The sequence below is a fragment of the Phycodurus eques genome, chromosome 6 (assembly GCF_024500275.1).
Source record: "Phycodurus eques isolate BA_2022a chromosome 6, UOR_Pequ_1.1, whole genome shotgun sequence".
Lineage (NCBI taxonomy): Eukaryota > Metazoa > Chordata > Actinopteri > Syngnathiformes > Syngnathidae > Phycodurus > Phycodurus eques.
In genome coordinates, this window is record NC_084530.1 from 24,796,116 (window position 1) to 24,814,955 (window position 18,840).

Sequence of the window (18,840 nt, forward strand, 5' to 3'; positions counted from 1 at the left end):
AGTGCGAATGGTTGTTTGTTTCTATGTGCCCTGCGATTGGCTGGCAACCAGTTCAGGGTGTACCCCGCCTCCTGCCCGATGAGAGCTGGGATAGGCTCCAGCACGCCCGCGACCCTAGTGAGGAGAAGCGGCTCAGAAAATGGATGGATGTTGTTATATAATGCCGACATGCCAATCTTGAGTTATATTAAAGTCAAATTATTTCATATTACTGCTTTAAATAAGTAAATTGTCTGTATGATTTGAAAGTCTGACATCATTATTGGGTTTCTTATATTCGTCATACTGGTCAATTATTCGACAACATTGCTACACTCGTGAGATTGTCCAGGATCCCATTTGATGTAACGTAATCTCAAAAGATGTGGATTTTTAAGCACAGTCCATTAATAATATGTTAGAAATGAAAATTCACACTGGAAAAACTGTTCTACTGTAAATAATTCACTTTATAAATTCCATATTTTGCCTGTAGGACTATATGGATCATCAATATTCCTTTTTAATCTCCGTGGAATAAATTAACTATAACTAAACTGGAGAAACAAAACTCCCAAGTAGGGATATTGCTTCAAGGTAACCTCCCAATTTGAAAAAATTGGGAGTTGTGAGTATTTGAAGGGTCCGTTCTGTAGTAAATTATTTTTAATCTATTTGCATGAGAGACTGGTGTTTTTTGTTGTTGTTTTTTTTTTGGGGGGGGGGGGGGGTAGTGCTTATTGAGTGATTTAGGGTGGATGACCATCCACCATTTTACACGCTATTGTCTGAATGACATAATAATATGCTGTTGCAAAATTACAGGTAATAACGCGAAGAAATATAAATATGGAGTTTTTAGTTGTTGCAGTTGGAACAATTAAATCAATGAATCTTGTTGTAATGCATGAAATAATACTGAAATTGCGTTTTTCAGGATGTATGCCAAAACAGGCAACAGTTGGCGTTAACATTGTGGTTCCTGCTATTTTATTTTTTTAACCTACAATTTGTTTTACAGTCAGAATTCTTTTTGTAATCAATGAAGTGTACAGCGGATTTGTGTGTTTCAAAAAGTATTCAAGAGACTCTATGATCACTGTGTGCAAATTCAACTTTCCACCAAGCAATTTTTATTGTTTTGAAGACAGACCATTGACACTGTTGGCTTTTATGGCAATTTATGGAACGACTGAAAGATGGTCAAATCCCAGATCGAGTACATTTGCGTGCCTCATTCACTCCATGAAATGTGTCATCTTTTGTCACGAACGCGACATACACTTTCTACCTACTGTTAATACCATACATATACTGTGCATACTCTGTTCAAGTGAGAGTTGCCCAAGCTTGTCCGACTTACAACGTGGTGGCATTTCTCTCACTCACAATTGAAATGACAAGCCGAGATTTACCACCATATCTTTATCTTCTACTCACAAGCTGTGCTGATGTAAAATCCAAAGTTATGCAACGCCGCCATATACAGGGATCTGTATAAACGGTTGCATTCCAGTTGACAAATACAAACGTCCACAGGAGTCATCATCGAGGGACACACGGAGCAAAGCACGAGATGACACAACAGCGCTTCTGCTTCTCATTCTTAAATAGTACTGTATTGCATAGTGTAAAAGTTGTTGACATGTTGTGATCTCTTCTAAGTTCTTGAGCAGAATTGTTTTAAAGCATGTCAGTTTGAATAGGCCTCGTTTCCACCAATAGTTTGGTTCAGTTCGATGCGGTCCATTTTTTTTTTTTTTTTGGTACATTCGCAAAAAATGTGAAGGGTGCCAAAAACAATCTTTATCATATGGTATGGTACCTGAAAGGTGGCGTTAAGACACTAAATCACTGTCACTTGAGAATTATGTAAACATTTCAATAAATAATAAAATAAAAAATTTTGATGAAGTTTGGAAATCAACAAAATGTCTGTAATTGATTCACAATGTTAAATGTGTGATTCTATAATTAACCTACAATTTGAGTTAAGTTACTTTGGCCGTTTCGACAGAGCAGTATGGTTCAGGTATCCAGTGGCGGTCCTAAGTTAAATGGCAAGTTGTCCGAGGCCCTCCTTCAAAATTGTGCCCCTGATGACTTTGATATTTTCCTTTTCCATGTTGATGATAAGTGTAACTTACATTTCCCATCATTCCCTAAAACTCCCACCTTCACCCAGCATCGCTTCTACAGATGGCGACTTCACAAGGGGGCACAAATTCGCTACACAAACAGCAAGGATTGGCATGTCATGTTACGTAGCAATTTTGTATTTATTTTTTTCATTTGTGGGAGTGTTGCCGCCCAACAGCAATGCTGCCTTGTGCGGCTGCACATAATGCACGTGCGTATCCTACACAATTGTTTTTCAAATGTTCCATCTTTCTGTTTCCTTATAGTTTGCTGCACACCTTGTCAAGGTGAACTTCCCACGGGTTTGCATCCTGGATGGAGGGATCAATAAGCTGAAGCCCACAGGACTCCTGACTGTACCTTCCCCTCAGATCTGACCCAAGAGTCAGCTGGGAAAGACTATGTACATATTTGAAGTTGTTTGTTTTGATAGTGATATGATTAAAGAGTGGATCCACCCCAATAACATTGTTACGTATGTAGCTTGGCAGTGAAAATGAAAAAGATACAGTGGAACTTCTTATGTCGAATGAGATAGTAGTGTATTTCCAAAATATTTGGGGGGAAATTCACCTTGGAAGTCACATAAAACCCCAGAGTTTGAACAATTATTATGAATCACCCCTGCACATCTAGAAACTTGAGCTTAGTGGGTCTCTGAAAAAATTTACTCCGAAAGCATTTCGCTTCTGGTTGTGTTGTCACAGGAAAAGTATGATGACCACAGAAGAAAGAATTATTGCGACTTGTGAGAATTGTGAAAAACCTTGCATTAAAATCTTATTGCAATATTTTTCCAACATTTATTAATCCATTTATAAATGAATCCATTTATTAATCCATCCATCCATCCATCCATTTTCTGAGCCGCTTATCCTCACAAGGGTCGTAGGCGTGCTATCCCAGCTATCATCGGGCAGGAGGCGGGGTACACCCTGAACTGGTTGCCAGCCAATTGCAGGGCACATACAAACAAACAACCATTCGCACTTACATTCACACCTACGGGCAATTTAGAGTGTCCAATTAATGCATTATTTGGGGATGTGGGAGGAAACCGGAGTGGCCGGAGAAAACCCACGCAGGCACGGGGAGAATATGCAAACTCCACACAGGTGGGGTCGGTGATTGAACCCCGCTCCTCAGAACTGTGAGGCCGACGCTCTAACCAGTCGGCGACCGTGCCGCCCCATTTATTAATCAGAGTTGTAATGCATGGGAAATTATAGCATCCAGTCACTCATCCTGTGTAGTGAGATCAGGTGGTCGCGGTGTAAAGGATGCCAGCTCGCACTGTACAAAATGAATGTCACACTGCACTCCCTCGGAAGCCTTAAAGAGGGCTGTGCCAAGAAAGCTCGTGGCCCCGACTTTTAGCTTGGCGGTTAGCGTACTCGGCTCCCAACTGGTGAGGCGTCAGCAGCACATGTTCAAAGCCAGATGTGGTTGGACATAGCAGGATTGCTACTGTTATACTTTCCTTCTCCTATTCCCTTCTTTTTTTAAATCTGGTCCGATATCCTGATAGCTGGGATAGGCTCCAGCACGCCCGCGACCCTAGTGAGGAGAAGCGGCTCAGAAAATGAATGGATGGATGGATGGATGGATGGATGGATGGTCCGATATCCTTTACTTTGCATCCACCTTCAATCGCTTATGTGATAGAGGCCTGGCAATTTTTTTTTTTTGTGTAATCGACACTCCAGTGGAAACATTTCGAAAAAGTGTTATTTTCCTTGTCTACACGGTCTACCTACGACACAATAACCTCAATTTCCGCTGTTGTGAAATTTCTTCTTTTAGGTTTTGTGGCCAACTCTCTAAACTTCAAACCTCCTGGCAGTAGTCACTGAAAATGTCTTGGCGGGAAAACATGCAGCAATTCTAAACCTCTGACTCGAGGTACTACAAGCTTTTTCCATCTACAGTTAGGTCCAGAAGTGTTTGGACCATGACAATAATGTGTTTTAATCATTTTGCCTTTATACACAACCACCAGCCCAAATGAACTGCAGTACTACAGCACTACAGGTACATTTAAGTTGGGAATTACTTTTATCGCGATTCTTTGGAGCAGGAATATTGGTTTGGCACAAGGCCAAAGAATCAAACTGTGGCTCTGCATGAGCGTGAGAATGTGCAGGGAAGTGGAATGAGGAAGGAAGGCTCTCACTTACTGAAATGCTCAAGGGTTTAAATCCAGGTGAGGCGATGACAAAATATGTGGTGAAAACAGAACCAGGGAAACAAGTAGCAAGGGGAGAAAAAAATCAATGAAACTGCCAATAGAACTAGTATGGACTGACTTGATAAGATTATTCAAATAAGATCTTGGATCTTAAAACAAGTCTTTTTGTCTTGCTGACAATTTAGAAAAAAAGTCAGAACTGTCTTAAAATAAGTACAGTACAATGTTTCAACAAGAAATAAGATAAATTCACGTAAGATTTTGTATTTTTGCTTTGTAAAATGTATAGCAGCCTATAAGAGTTGTTGACGTGTCACGTTCTTTTCTAATTTAAACTGAAACTCTAATGGATGTGGCATGTTAAAGAGGTGATTTCTGAGGGAAAACTAGTTTGAAACACAGTAGAGGATGTGTATTAGGGATGAAACTGTTTAAAAAAAATAAAATAAATATATATATATATATATATATACACATATATATATGTATATATATGTATACATATACACATATATATATATATATATATATATGTATACATATATATATATACATATATATATACATATATATACATCAGAATCAGAATCATCTTTATTTGCCAAGTATGTCCAAAACACACAAGGAATTTGTCTCCGGTAGTTGGAGCCGCTCTAGTACAACAGACAGTCAATTTACAGAACACTTTGGGGACATCAAGACATTGACAAAAAACAATTGTGCAAAAAGATGCAGAGTCCTCTAGCACTTAGAGCAGTTCGAACGACTAATATTGCAATAGTCTGGTGCAATGACCATTGTGCAAAGGGCACTGAGAGGCGCATATGTGTGTGTGTGTGTGTGTGTGTGTGTATATATATATATATATATATATATATATATATATATATACACACACACACACACGCACATGTATGTATATACATGTATATATACAGAGAGAGAGAGAGAGAGAGAGCCGACTGGTTAGAGCGTCAGACTCACAGTTCTGGAGTTCCCGGGTCCAATCCCCGGCCCTGCCTGTGTGGAGTTTGCGTGTCCGGGCACTCCGGTTTCCTCCCACATCCCAAAAACATGCAATAATTGGAGACTAAATTGCCCGTAGCCATGACTGTACCCCGCCTCCTGCCCGATGACAGCTGGGATAGGCTCCAGCACGCCCGCGACCATAGTGAGGAGAAGCGGCTCAGAAAATGGATGGATGGATATATATAACCTAACAATATACTATTATTGTAGTGCACCCTAAAAACTGTTTCAAGCATATTTTCTTATTTTGCTTTAAAATCAGGGAGCAACTCCTGCCATTTAAGAGAGTAGACACCACCAGCTCTAAAAGTTGAGAAGTGCCGCTCTTTAATGATGTTGCTGTTGTGGTGGTTACTTAGCTATTATTACTAGGCCTAATACCTGATAGCTCTCGAACGAGCTGGTGGCTAGCGACTCTCGTCACAGCGCTGTAACGGCCCAGTGGGATATATTCTAGCCACTGTAAGCTTTAAGCAGATATATATTCATAGCTCAAACATGTAGGGATGTGTAGACATAAGATGCTAGATGAAGTAGCATCCATTCTCGTCACAGGTCATACTGTAGTAGTGGTATTTGACTGACGGTTGAGCGGCAGGGTGTAGTTTCATCGTATTTAGCGGAGATGTCCAGAGCATTTCACAGAGTAGACAAAGAATTCTTTTTTCACAATTTTGAAGCGTCATTTTATATACTACATAGATGACCATCTGCTCAGACTTTGCTCAGTGGTTAGCTGGAGGATTTGCGCTACAAGTTTTCTTTTTCTTTGGCTATTTTATGGGGGCATTTTTGAAATGACTCAACAGAATGGTACCAGTGATGACAACTTGCGATAATTGCAATACCAACAATAACGATAATATCACCATGCAACGCTTGTGTTATACACATATACAAAGCTTGTGTAATACACATATAGAAAAGCCGCTACCATATATGTACGTGGAGAAGGAAAACAAATATCAGAGACATTTAACTTCTATTTCGACTATTTTTCATGGAAACGATTTCAAATAATATGTACAAACCTGACGTTAATGTGAAACAGTTTTTTTTTTCCTGTTCCACTTCATCACAAATAAAATGCACAGTACTTGTTTTCTTGTGCGAAAGAATGAAAATGACCTAGTTTGATCCTTATTTTTTTCGTGTTATATAGCACTCGTTTTCTTATTCATCGAATAAATGTTAATCCGAACAAAATAATGTATTTGACTTTGATCTGACTTAATCATTCAGTTGCCCAAAAAGGAATAACCCCTTTTAACCAGATGGATCACAATCTTCTAGTTCTTACTGTAGTGTGTATATGTACTTATAAAACAGACTTCAATGCAGAAGTGCTTAAATTGAGAAATCCACTGTCACCTTGTCAAGGTGAACTTCCCACGGGTTTGCATCCTGGATGGAGGGATCAATAAGCTGAAGCCCACAGGACTCCTGACTGTACCTTCCCCTCAGATCTGACCCAAGAGTCAGCTGGGAAAGACTATGTACATATTTGAAGTTGTTTGTTTTGATAGTGATATGATTAAAGAGTGGATCCACCCCAATAACATTGTTACGTATGTAGCTTGGCAGTGAAAATGAAAAAGATACAGTGGAACTTCTTATGTCGAATGAGATAGTAGTGTATTTCCAAAATATTTGGGGGGAAATTCACCTTGGAAGTCACATAAAACCCCAGAGTTTGAACAATTATTATGAATCACCCCTGCACATCTAGAAACTTGAGCTTAGTGGGTCTCTGAAAAAATTTACTCCGAAAGCATTTCGCTTCTGGTTGTGTTGTCACAGGAAAAGTATGATGACCACAGAAGAAAGAATTATTGCGACTTGTGAGAATTGTGAAAAACCTTGCATTAAAATCTTATTGCAATATTTTTCCAACATTTATTAATCCATTTATAAATGAATCCATTTATTAATCCATCCATCCATCCATCCATTTTCTGAGCCGCTTATCCTCACAAGGGTCGTAGGCGTGCTATCCCAGCTATCATCGGGCAGGAGGCGGGGTACACCCTGAACTGGTTGCCAGCCAATTGCAGGGCACATACAAACAAACAACCATTCGCACTTACATTCACACCTACGGGCAATTTAGAGTGTCCAATTAATGCATTATTTGGGGATGTGGGAGGAAACCGGAGTGGCCGGAGAAAACCCACGCAGGCACGGGGAGAATATGCAAACTCCACACAGGTGGGGTCGGTGATTGAACCCCGCTCCTCAGAACTGTGAGGCCGACGCTCTAACCAGTCGGCGACCGTGCCGCCCCATTTATTAATCAGAGTTGTAATGCATGGGAAATTATAGCATCCAGTCACTCATCCTGTGTAGTGAGATCAGGTGGTCGCGGTGTAAAGGATGCCAGCTCGCACTGTACAAAATGAATGTCACACTGCACTCCCTCGGAAGCCTTAAAGAGGGCTGTGCCAAGAAAGCTCGTGGCCCCGACTTTTAGCTTGGCGGTTAGCGTACTCGGCTCCCAACTGGTGAGGCGTCAGCAGCACATGTTCAAAGCCAGATGTGGTTGGACATAGCAGGATTGCTACTGTTATACTTTCCTTCTCCTATTCCCTTCTTTTTTTAAATCTGGTCCGATATCCTGATAGCTGGGATAGGCTCCAGCACGCCCGCGACCCTAGTGAGGAGAAGCGGCTCAGAAAATGAATGGATGGATGGATGGATGGATGGATGGATGGTCCGATATCCTTTACTTTGCATCCACCTTCAATCGCTTATGTGATAGAGGCCTGGCAATTTTTTTTTTTTTGTGTAATCGACACTCCAGTGGAAACATTTCGAAAAAGTGTTATTTTCCTTGTCTACACGGTCTACCTACGACACAATAACCTCAATTTCCGCTGTTGTGAAATTTCTTCTTTTAGGTTTTGTGGCCAACTCTCTAAACTTCAAACCTCCTGGCAGTAGTCACTGAAAATGTCTTGGCGGGAAAACATGCAGCAATTCTAAACCTCTGACTCGAGGTACTACAAGCTTTTTCCATCTACAGTTAGGTCCAGAAGTGTTTGGACCATGACAATAATGTGTTTTAATCATTTTGCCTTTATACACAACCACCAGCCCAAATGAACTGCAGTACTACAGCACTACAGGTACATTTAAGTTGGGAATTACTTTTATCGCGATTCTTTGGAGCAGGAATATTGGTTTGGCACAAGGCCAAAGAATCAAACTGTGGCTCTGCATGAGCGTGAGAATGTGCAGGGAAGTGGAATGAGGAAGGAAGGCTCTCACTTACTGAAATGCTCAAGGGTTTAAATCCAGGTGAGGCGATGACAAAATATGTGGTGAAAACAGAACCAGGGAAACAAGTAGCAAGGGGAGAAAAAAATCAATGAAACTGCCAATAGAACTAGTATGGACTGACTTGATAAGATTATTCAAATAAGATCTTGGATCTTAAAACAAGTCTTTTTGTCTTGCTGACAATTTAGAAAAAAAGTCAGAACTGTCTTAAAATAAGTACAGTACAATGTTTCAACAAGAAATAAGATAAATTCACGTAAGATTTTGTATTTTTGCTTTGTAAAATGTATAGCAGCCTATAAGAGTTGTTGACGTGTCACGTTCTTTTCTAATTTAAACTGAAACTCTAATGGATGTGGCATGTTAAAGAGGTGATTTCTGAGGGAAAACTAGTTTGAAACACAGTAGAGGATGTGTATTAGGGATGAAACTGTTTAAAAAAAATAAAATAAATATATATATATATATATATATACACATATATATATGTATATATATGTATACATATACACATATATATATATATATATATATATGTATACATATATATATATACATATATATATACATATATATACATCAGAATCAGAATCATCTTTATTTGCCAAGTATGTCCAAAACACACAAGGAATTTGTCTCCGGTAGTTGGAGCCGCTCTAGTACAACAGACAGTCAATTTACAGAACACTTTGGGGACATCAAGACATTGACAAAAAACAATTGTGCAAAAAGATGCAGAGTCCTCTAGCACTTAGAGCAGTTCGAACGACTAATATTGCAATAGTCTGGTGCAATGACCATTGTGCAAAGGGCACTGAGAGGCGCATATGTGTGTGTGTGTGTGTGTGTGTGTGTATATATATATATATATATATATATATATATATATATATATATACACACACACACACACGCACATGTATGTATATACATGTATATATACAGAGAGAGAGAGAGAGAGAGAGCCGACTGGTTAGAGCGTCAGACTCACAGTTCTGGAGTTCCCGGGTCCAATCCCCGGCCCTGCCTGTGTGGAGTTTGCGTGTCCGGGCACTCCGGTTTCCTCCCACATCCCAAAAACATGCAATAATTGGAGACTAAATTGCCCGTAGCCATGACTGTACCCCGCCTCCTGCCCGATGACAGCTGGGATAGGCTCCAGCACGCCCGCGACCATAGTGAGGAGAAGCGGCTCAGAAAATGGATGGATGGATATATATAACCTAACAATATACTATTATTGTAGTGCACCCTAAAAACTGTTTCAAGCATATTTTCTTATTTTGCTTTAAAATCAGGGAGCAACTCCTGCCATTTAAGAGAGTAGACACCACCAGCTCTAAAAGTTGAGAAGTGCCGCTCTTTAATGATGTTGCTGTTGTGGTGGTTACTTAGCTATTATTACTAGGCCTAATACCTGATAGCTCTCGAACGAGCTGGTGGCTAGCGACTCTCGTCACAGCGCTGTAACGGCCCAGTGGGATATATTCTAGCCACTGTAAGCTTTAAGCAGATATATATTCATAGCTCAAACATGTAGGGATGTGTAGACATAAGATGCTAGATGAAGTAGCATCCATTCTCGTCACAGGTCATACTGTAGTAGTGGTATTTGACTGACGGTTGAGCGGCAGGGTGTAGTTTCATCGTATTTAGCGGAGATGTCCAGAGCATTTCACAGAGTAGACAAAGAATTCTTTTTTCACAATTTTGAAGCGTCATTTTATATACTACATAGATGACCATCTGCTCAGACTTTGCTCAGTGGTTAGCTGGAGGATTTGCGCTACAAGTTTTCTTTTTCTTTGGCTATTTTATGGGGGCATTTTTGAAATGACTCAACAGAATGGTACCAGTGATGACAACTTGCGATAATTGCAATACCAACAATAACGATAATATCACCATGCAACGCTTGTGTTATACACATATACAAAGCTTGTGTAATACACATATAGAAAAGCCGCTACCATATATGTACGTGGAGAAGGAAAACAAATATCAGAGACATTTAACTTCTATTTCGACTATTTTTCATGGAAACGATTTCAAATAATATGTACAAACCTGACGTTAATGTGAAACAGTTTTTTTTTCCTGTTCCACTTCATCACAAATAAAATGCACAGTACTTGTTTTCTTGTGCGAAAGAATGAAAATGACCTAGTTTGATCCTTATTTTTTTCGTGTTATATAGCACTCGTTTTCTTATTCATCGAATAAATGTTAATCCGAACAAAATAATGTATTTGACTTTGATCTGACTTAATCATTCAGTTGCCCAAAAAGGAATAACCCCTTTTAACCAGATGGATCACAATCTTCTAGTTCTTACTGTAGTGTGTATATGTACTTATAAAACAGACTTCAATGCAGAAGTGCTTAAATTGAGAAATCCACTGTTGCAACCTGGCGCCGGTCATTGCTTATACACGCCTGACATTCCTAATGAAAACCTGCCACAGGTACCTCCCACTACTATACACAGAATATAAAAAGTTCCAGGGGCTGCTTGTCTCTTGTTGAAAGAAGAACTGTGTTTCCCCGATTCAGATTCCTCATCATTCCAGAATAACAATGGTGGACTATGAGGTAACCGTCTACACTGGCGACCGAGTTAACGCCACCACCTTGAACGGCGTGCACATTAAGCTGGTGGGAACGGATGCCGAGAGTGAGCGCACGTGGTTGAGGACTTTGGTCATCTTCAGAGGATCAGTAAGTGTGGAAAAACAGAAAACGATGCTGAAATAAATTTTTTTGTGCTCCTGCAAGTTATATTGGAAGTGCCAAAAACTGATTGATTGCCAAGTTGATACACCAGTAGGTGACTGCTGCCATGCAAGGCGGTGCCAGGCCCACTGGGAGCGAATTAGGGTTCAGTGCCTTGCCCAACGACACTTCGACATGCGGACAGTCATAGGCGGGATTTGAATCAGTGACTCTTTGGTCACTCGACGACCCGCTCTACCTACTGAGCCACATCCGCCTAATAGAGCTACCAGAAAATAACACCAGTGTCCTGAAAATGAATTGTAATGTGAATAACATTTTAACAGACACAATTTCCTGTCAATTTTCTAGGTGTCTACTTATACTGTTTCCTGCCCAAACTCTCTTGGACAGTTGGTTCTGATAGAACTCGACAAACGACAATTCTTCCTTTTGCCTGATGACGCTTGGTTTCCTGACCAGGTGGAAATCAAATCACCCGAGCAAGACAGATACATCTTTCCCATCCACTGCTGGATCAGTGACAGGGAGACTCACCGCTTTAGAGAGGGCAAAGGTAGGTTAATTTGTATGCTTGTCTGCCATTGTGTACTTGACAGTATATCACAAATAATCCTCATGCAATACATTTGTGGTTTTTCGCTGAAAGCTTTGAGGATCTTTGATGAAAGCAACTCTCTTGGTCAATACGCAAGGGAGCAGGAGCTGAGCCAGCGAAGCACAGACTATGAGTGAGAGTTCACTGAGTATACTTTATCTCCAATATTTGTTTTTATTTATTTATTTAAGACAATCTGTATGAGCCTACGCTAACCTTTAAACTGCCCAAAAGCTGGGATTTGTATTATCCAGGTGTGCCCTACACCATTAAGGCAGATGGTCCTTTGAGCTTGCCAGATGAGGTCCAGTTCTCCTTCACCAAGACTACAGAGTTTGCATTCACAGCAGCTACAGGGTAAAATCCCCCCCAAAATTACAGCATGATGGGACCAATGTGTTCTGTGTTCATGCTACTCCTTTGTGGCAACAATAGACAAAGCTAAGTTGTGAGCTGAGGTCTCACATGATGTCATGCATAGTGGAGGTTTTGTGCAACATTAACTGTATTTATTAAATAAATTCCTTTGTATGGCGTCAGCGTTATTTGACCTTTGAGGTTCCACTGTGCTTCACTCCACATTGCTGATATTTGTGATGAAAAAGCTGCTTGTTTTGTTTCCCAGGTTGGCTGAGCTTCAGCTAAAAGGGCTGGTTGACAACAAGGAAAATTGGCAAAATCTTGACAATATCAATTATGTTTTCCGTAACAAAGACACCCCCTTATCAGGTACAAAGGCCTAATAGTTCTTCCGTGCTTGTTTAAGTGTTGTTTGTCAAGTTTTTTTAGGCGTTAATACAAAATAATTCATTAATACTAGCAGTAGTAGGAGTATTTCAAAGATTATTATTATTTTTACTATTATTATTATTGACCAATGACTGTTTGACTTTAACATTTTTTTTTTTTTTTGTCAGATTACATCCAGGAGCACTGGAAGGAAGATGGATTATTTGCATACCAGTTTCTAAATGGAGTCAATCCCACCTTGATTCGATGTTGCAAAACTCTGCCTAAAAATTTCCCTGTGACTGATGACATGGTCTTCATTCCTGATGGATCAAGCTTGTCGAAGGAGTTGAAGGTAACAGTTTGTTTCATATTTTTCTCATATTCGTTTCACTGAACATTTTGTCAACGGCACAGCAGCTCGGCATTACACGATATGTATTATTTATAACACAAGTAACCACATTTGTTCGCCCTCAAACAGGAAGGCAACATATACCTGTGTGACTACAAGAACCTGGACGGGATGCCAGCAAACACCATACAAGGGATGCAGCAGTACTTGATGGCTCCCCTTGTCTTGCTTCATAAAAGACCTGACGACAAGCTGATGCCTATTGCCATTCAGGTGACATTGGTTTAATCCATTGTACAGAAAAATCTTTTTAGCGGTGAATGTCCCATAAACCTGATCTTATGAGTGAGGTCAGGAGATTCTGGCTCCTCTCCGAATTCCTTGAGAGGGTGTAGATCTTGTATTACTTCGCAGTTGCCTTTGTCAAAAGTGGGAAATTGTTAATAGCTCATGAGCTCCATGTTGGAATTATCCCTGACCTCCCTTATGACATAGGGCCTACGTGTTCTGGTTGAGGAAGTGTTTTGATTGTAAATTGTGCCTATGTGGGGGAAGAAAAAGCTGGAATGTGTCCTTTCTGGGGACTCCCTGACAGGAACCTTATTAGTGCTATGTCACTAGACCTCTTAAAAACATAAACTTAAAAAGACTTAAAAACATCATGTTTGAGCATACGCTTGATTATAATAAATGCACACGGAACCTGATACCCAGTCACAGGTCAATAATCGACTTTGTAGTTATATCATCAGATCTGTGACTGGATGCCGGGGACCCTCGGCTAAAGAGAGGGGCTGAGCTGTCCACTGGACCCCATGGTGTACACCAGAAATAAAGGGTGGCGTCATGCTGAAGGTGTCCTATCAAGTGTAGCTAGACTGCAGGGCTCCAATGTAGCTGTTGTGGGTGGCACAATTTTTAAAAAATGCATGGAGATCAGGTAGAGTACCTCTAGATTAGCAGACTGAGGTGGTGGTACCACATGTGTAGAGGGTTTCTAGTTTGGTTGCCTGAAGAGCTCGTCTGTGCGTTTTGGAAATGGTGTAGTTATAATTTTTTCAAAATCTTGACCTTGACTTTTGATCTCTGCTGGGGTGTTTCACAGCTAGGTAGGATAAGAATCAACACTGCTAAATCTGAGGCCATGGTTTTCAGGTGGAAAAGGACTGAGTACCCTCAGTGTCTGGAACAAAAGTGGATAAGTATCTCAGAGTCTATCTCAGGGAAGAATGGCGCATGAGACCTACATTGCGGATCAGTGTAGAGTCTGCAATAAAAAAAGTACATGACGTCAGTCAAATGTCCATCCTTAATTTGATTAAAGCTCCTCACACTCTCACAGCTGAAGCAGACTCCGGCTGAGGATAACCCCATCTTTCTCCCAACTGACTCTACATATGACTGGCTGACAGCTAAGATCTTTGTGAGAAGTGCCGATTTCACGGAGCACCAACTCAACGCACACTTGCTGCGCACTCACCTGCTGGCGGAGGTTTTTGCGGTGTCACTGCTGCGCAACCTGCCCATGGTGCATCCTTTGTACAAGGTAAGTGGAGTTTTCCCAATTCGGTTTCAACCAAGGGTTTTTATTCATCAATACATCTATTGTCTCAAGATTTTGTTTCATGGTCCTCTCTTCTATCCCTTTAGCTCCTCATACCCCACACCCGATACACTCTGCAGATCAATGAATTAGCTCGAAAACAGTTGATTGGACCAACTGGAGTCTTCACCCTGGTAAAAGTCAGCCTTTGCTTTCAACATGATATTTAGAATCATCTGTTTACATCATGTATTGGACTGTTCCTCAGTTTGCAGCTTCTGGTGGAGAGGCTTTGACGATGATCTTGGCAAAATTGCTGTCATCAATCACCTTCAGGTCCCTTTGCATCCCTGATGACATTGTTGATCGCGACTTGCACGGTGTCCCTAACTTCTACTACAGAGATGATGGACTCCACCTTTGGAACATCATGTTTAAGTATGCCGTTTTGCATGAAAAACTATTGCAATACCAATCGTTACAAATCTTTGTGCGTAGGCCAAATCTAATTTTCTGGAAGATCCGGATGAATGTCAAATATGGGAATTTATTTTCACTGTTAAAGTCACTATGGCACAAATAGGACTGTGCAACCCCAGAATCGTAATTGTACTGTCCATGTGTTCGTTATCCTCCATAAACCACAAATTAGTCTAACTATTAAACACAAAGAGTCAAGGACAACCCAACACGAATACAACTTTCCACAGTTTCCCCACTGGTTTGTCCTGCATTGGTGGAGGTATGTGCACTATTGAGTGATATTGTAGCTATAGTATAGTCAATAAAATGGTGGCCTACTTTGTAGATTACCAGAAATGCTGTGATTTGTGTCCCTGGTCATGTCAAATGTTTGCGTGGCAACCACCCACTAGGCTGTTTCAACAACAACTTGGAGAGAGATAGTCCCAATGCTGGCAAGCATCATCTTAAAATTCCATCCATCCATTTTCTGAGCCTTTTATCCTCACAAGGGTCGCGGGAGTGCTGGAGCCTATCCCAGCTATCATCGGGCAGGAGGCGGGGTACACCCTGAACTAGTTGCCAGCCAATCGGAGGGCACATACAAACAAACACTCACATTCACACCTACGGGGCAATTTAGAGTAATCAATTAACCTACCATGCATGTTTTTGGGACGTGGGAGGAAACCGGAGTGCCCGGAGAAAACCCACACAGGCACGGGGAGAAAATGCAAACTCCACACAGGTGGGACCGGGGATTGAACCCCGGTCCTCAGAACTGTGAGGCAGACGCTCGAGCCAGTCGACCACCGTGCCGCCGATTTTGACACCCTTTGACCTGCCCTATATTATAGAATCTATATTTTGCAGAATGGATGTATAATGATACAAGTTGTCTCTCAAAAGATATGTGCAAGGAGTAATACAGTATTACTACAAGAGTGATGACGAGATCCAGCAAGACTCAGAACTGCAGACTTGGATCCGGGACATTTTTGAACACGGATTCCTTTCCCAGCCACAAACAGGTGATCTTCACAGAATACGATTCTACACGTTGCTACATGAGTGTTTTACTCACCAGCAGCCACCCAGTAGCTGAAACACGTCACAGTGATACGTTGTTCTCGTTTTAGTTCTTTTTTTCCTTCTTAGGAATCCCTCAGAGTTTCACCACTGTGCCTGAGCTGATCAAGTTTGCCACCATGGTGATGTTTACTAGCTCGTGCCAACATGCAGCTGTAAACAGCGGACAGGTGAATCCCTGTGATAAACACGAGTGTTCCTTTGTATTACTTCGGGTCTTACTGCAAACCCTCATTGCAGTACGACTATGGTGGCTGGATGCCCAACACCCCCGCCACCCTGCAGCGTCCTCCACCAACCGAAAAGGGGACAACAAGTGAGGCCACAATGCTGGCGACGTTGCCCCCTATCAATGTGACAGTTCAGGGAATGGCCACAGTCTGGCTGCTAAGCAGGCAGTCATCAGACTTTGTAAGTACATCAAACTTGACATGACAAAATATTTTCTGGGGAAAAGACACTTATTATCATGATTATCCGGGACTCGGTAGCAGTCTAAGTACAGTAGCAAAGCTCAGACTCCCCTCTCTCAAGGCACCTTCTCTAGTTCCAAGTTAGCTAGCGCAGCATGTCCTATCTCTGCCCTGGAGTCTCCCACAAGTTGAATATAGAACACCTCACTACGAATGTGTCAAGGGTGCAGCTGAGATAGATGCCTGAGTCGCCTCAACTGGTTTCTGGTGGTGGAAAGTTAGAGGCCCTAGTGGTTGACCGAACTGTTCTAAGGGTGATGCCAGCCTGCCTATGAAGGAAACTCATTGTACTGTATTTTACTTGGGATTGTCTTGTCACATTAGTCAAAACCCAAAGCTTGTGATCATAAGTGACGGTAGGAACACCGATCTACCGTAAATCTCTTCACCACAATAGTCTACGAACGCATTACACTGAACATCGGTTAATTGCACGATCCAGCGTTCCCTAACTTAAGAACAAGACTCAGTTGTACTTAAACTCCTCCACCTGAAGCAAGACTTTGCAACTTAAGGGGCATAAATCCACCCTTTTCTGACAAAGAACCTCCCAATTTGGATGTGCCCATTTTCACTCTAGAAGCTGCCATCCATCCATTTTTCTAGAGCTTTGGACCTCATTAGCTTGCGTGTGAGCTGGAGCCTATCCCAGCTGACTTTGGGCAAGAGGATAATTTAGTACCTTAAAGCTAACCTGCACATTCTCGAACTCTGGGAGGAAGCTTGAGTAGCCGAAGTTTGAACCCGAAACCTCAGAACTGTGAGGCAGACATACTAACCACCCTAGTCGACGTTAAAGATCACAGTTGGATGAAGCCATCAGAACTACATCCACAAACAACAGAGGTGAGCTCGTCAGGCCAACAAAGTGGATACCCCCTACGTCTTTTTATTTTGTATTATTTTATTTTTTTTTTTTTTTTTATTTTATCCATCAATCTATTTTCTATTCCGCTTATCCTCACTAGGGTGAGCTGGAGCCCATCCTGGCTGATTTTGGGTGAGAGGCGGGGTACATCCTAGACTGGTCGTAAGGAAATCGCAGTTCACATATAGACAAACAACCATTCACACTCACATTGACACCTATGAACAAGTTAGTCTTCAATGAACCTAACATGGATGTTTCGTGCAAGTGCAAAGTTCTTACTCCAGTTTTAAAGGGACTGAATGACCCATGATAGCAGGCTCCATATTCCTAGGTAACCCCCATCAGAATGCCGCAAGGGACACGGTCTCTTCTGAGCCTACAAAGCACATGAGGATTAGTTGGGAAAACTTCCATGCATGCTTCAGTATCTGTCTGATAGCGTAGAGCTGGTCCAGTGTCTAAAATAAAAAGAATTGGTTGATAACGGAACTAGTATATATTCATATATATTCTTTGTGTCAACAGGTCCCTCTCGGGCACTACCCAGAAGCTCATTACACTGAAGAGACTCCCCGTCAATTGCAAATTGATTTTAAAGCCGAGCTTGACATGTTGTCGATCGCGATCGGCAACAGAAACCAAGGTCTGGAAATCCCTTACACTTACCTTGATCCAAAGAAGGTAGAGAACAGTGTGGCCATCTAAACAACGGAAAATCACAATCAAAAAGGAGGATGCCATAAATCACAAATGTTTGTTTTCAGTGTATACAGTATGAATTAATAGTGTTATTCAACATATTTTTTTTTAATAGGGAACCTTCACAGTTTGACTTTCAAGTTTTCCAATTTTATCCAATTTTCCTGGAGAAATAATAAAAAGTGACTTGATTAATTCCAGGCCAATCTGTCACTGCCATCATAAAACCTGTATTAACTGTACAGGCACAGTTTTGTGTAACATTACAACAGTGGTAATTAGCATACAAGTGTAAAGAGATATTAATGAAATAAAATTAAAGTGTTTAAGTATGGCCTGATTTGCTGACGTTTCATTTGAAGTTAGAGGCATATTCATGCAGAAAAGTTTTAACTTTAAACTGCATGACCCTCAGGTCATTGCGCAACCTCCCTCTTTTAGCCACTGTGCATAACATGCTCATTACGAGAGCAAGGGGTGGATCGATACTAGTGTGACCGGTTGGGTTGAAATACAACATAGTTAAAATGTGTCAATTAAATATATTTTACATTCTGCTCTATGCCGACTTGAATACTTAACAGGTTAAGGGAGTGTGAAAAGTGTGCAAAACTCTGTATTAATTAAACAATGTATGCATGCATGATATGCAAATAAAAGTTTAACTATCACAA

The 18,840-nt window shown here is 41.1% G+C and overlaps 2 protein-coding genes across 2 annotated transcripts in view; both read left to right on the forward strand.

Annotated features, from left to right (window-relative positions):
• tbck (TBC1 domain containing kinase) overlaps positions 1-4,721 on the forward strand; it is a 31,992-nt gene extending 27,271 nt beyond the window's left edge. Inside the window, exon 26 of the mRNA XM_061678618.1 lies at positions 2,385-4,721. Coding sequence (XP_061534602.1) covers positions 2,385-2,495 — 111 coding nt within the window. The 3' untranslated portion in view covers positions 2,496-4,721. The remainder of the gene's footprint in view (positions 1-2,384) is intronic.
• Positions 4,722-11,101: 6,380 nt separating this feature from the next.
• LOC133404154 (arachidonate 12-lipoxygenase, 12R-type-like) lies at positions 11,102-18,840 on the forward strand. Its single transcript, XM_061679804.1, has 14 exons — positions 11,102-11,332; positions 11,699-11,903; positions 11,997-12,078; positions 12,180-12,302; positions 12,571-12,674; positions 12,863-13,029; positions 13,159-13,302; positions 14,372-14,575; positions 14,680-14,766; positions 14,841-15,010; positions 15,944-16,065; positions 16,193-16,293; positions 16,364-16,534; positions 17,993-18,840. The coding sequence occupies exons 1-14, from the start codon at positions 11,192-11,194 to the stop codon at positions 18,170-18,172; spliced, it is 2,001 nt and encodes a 666-aa protein (XP_061535788.1). The 5' UTR covers positions 11,102-11,191; the 3' UTR covers positions 18,173-18,840.

Excerpts from the sequence above, each read along its gene's own strand:
- LOC133404154 (XM_061679804.1), top strand. The coding sequence starts at position 11,192 with ATGGTGGACTATGAGGTAACCGTCTACACTGGCGACCGAGTTAACGCC. Across the intron at positions 11,333-11,698 it reads TGGTCATCTTCAGAGGATCA|GTGTCTACTTATACTGTTTC; the intron begins GTAAGTGTGGAA and ends TCAATTTTCTAG. Across the intron at positions 14,767-14,840 it reads CAACTGGAGTCTTCACCCTG|TTTGCAGCTTCTGGTGGAGA; the intron begins GTAAAAGTCAGC and ends ACTGTTCCTCAG.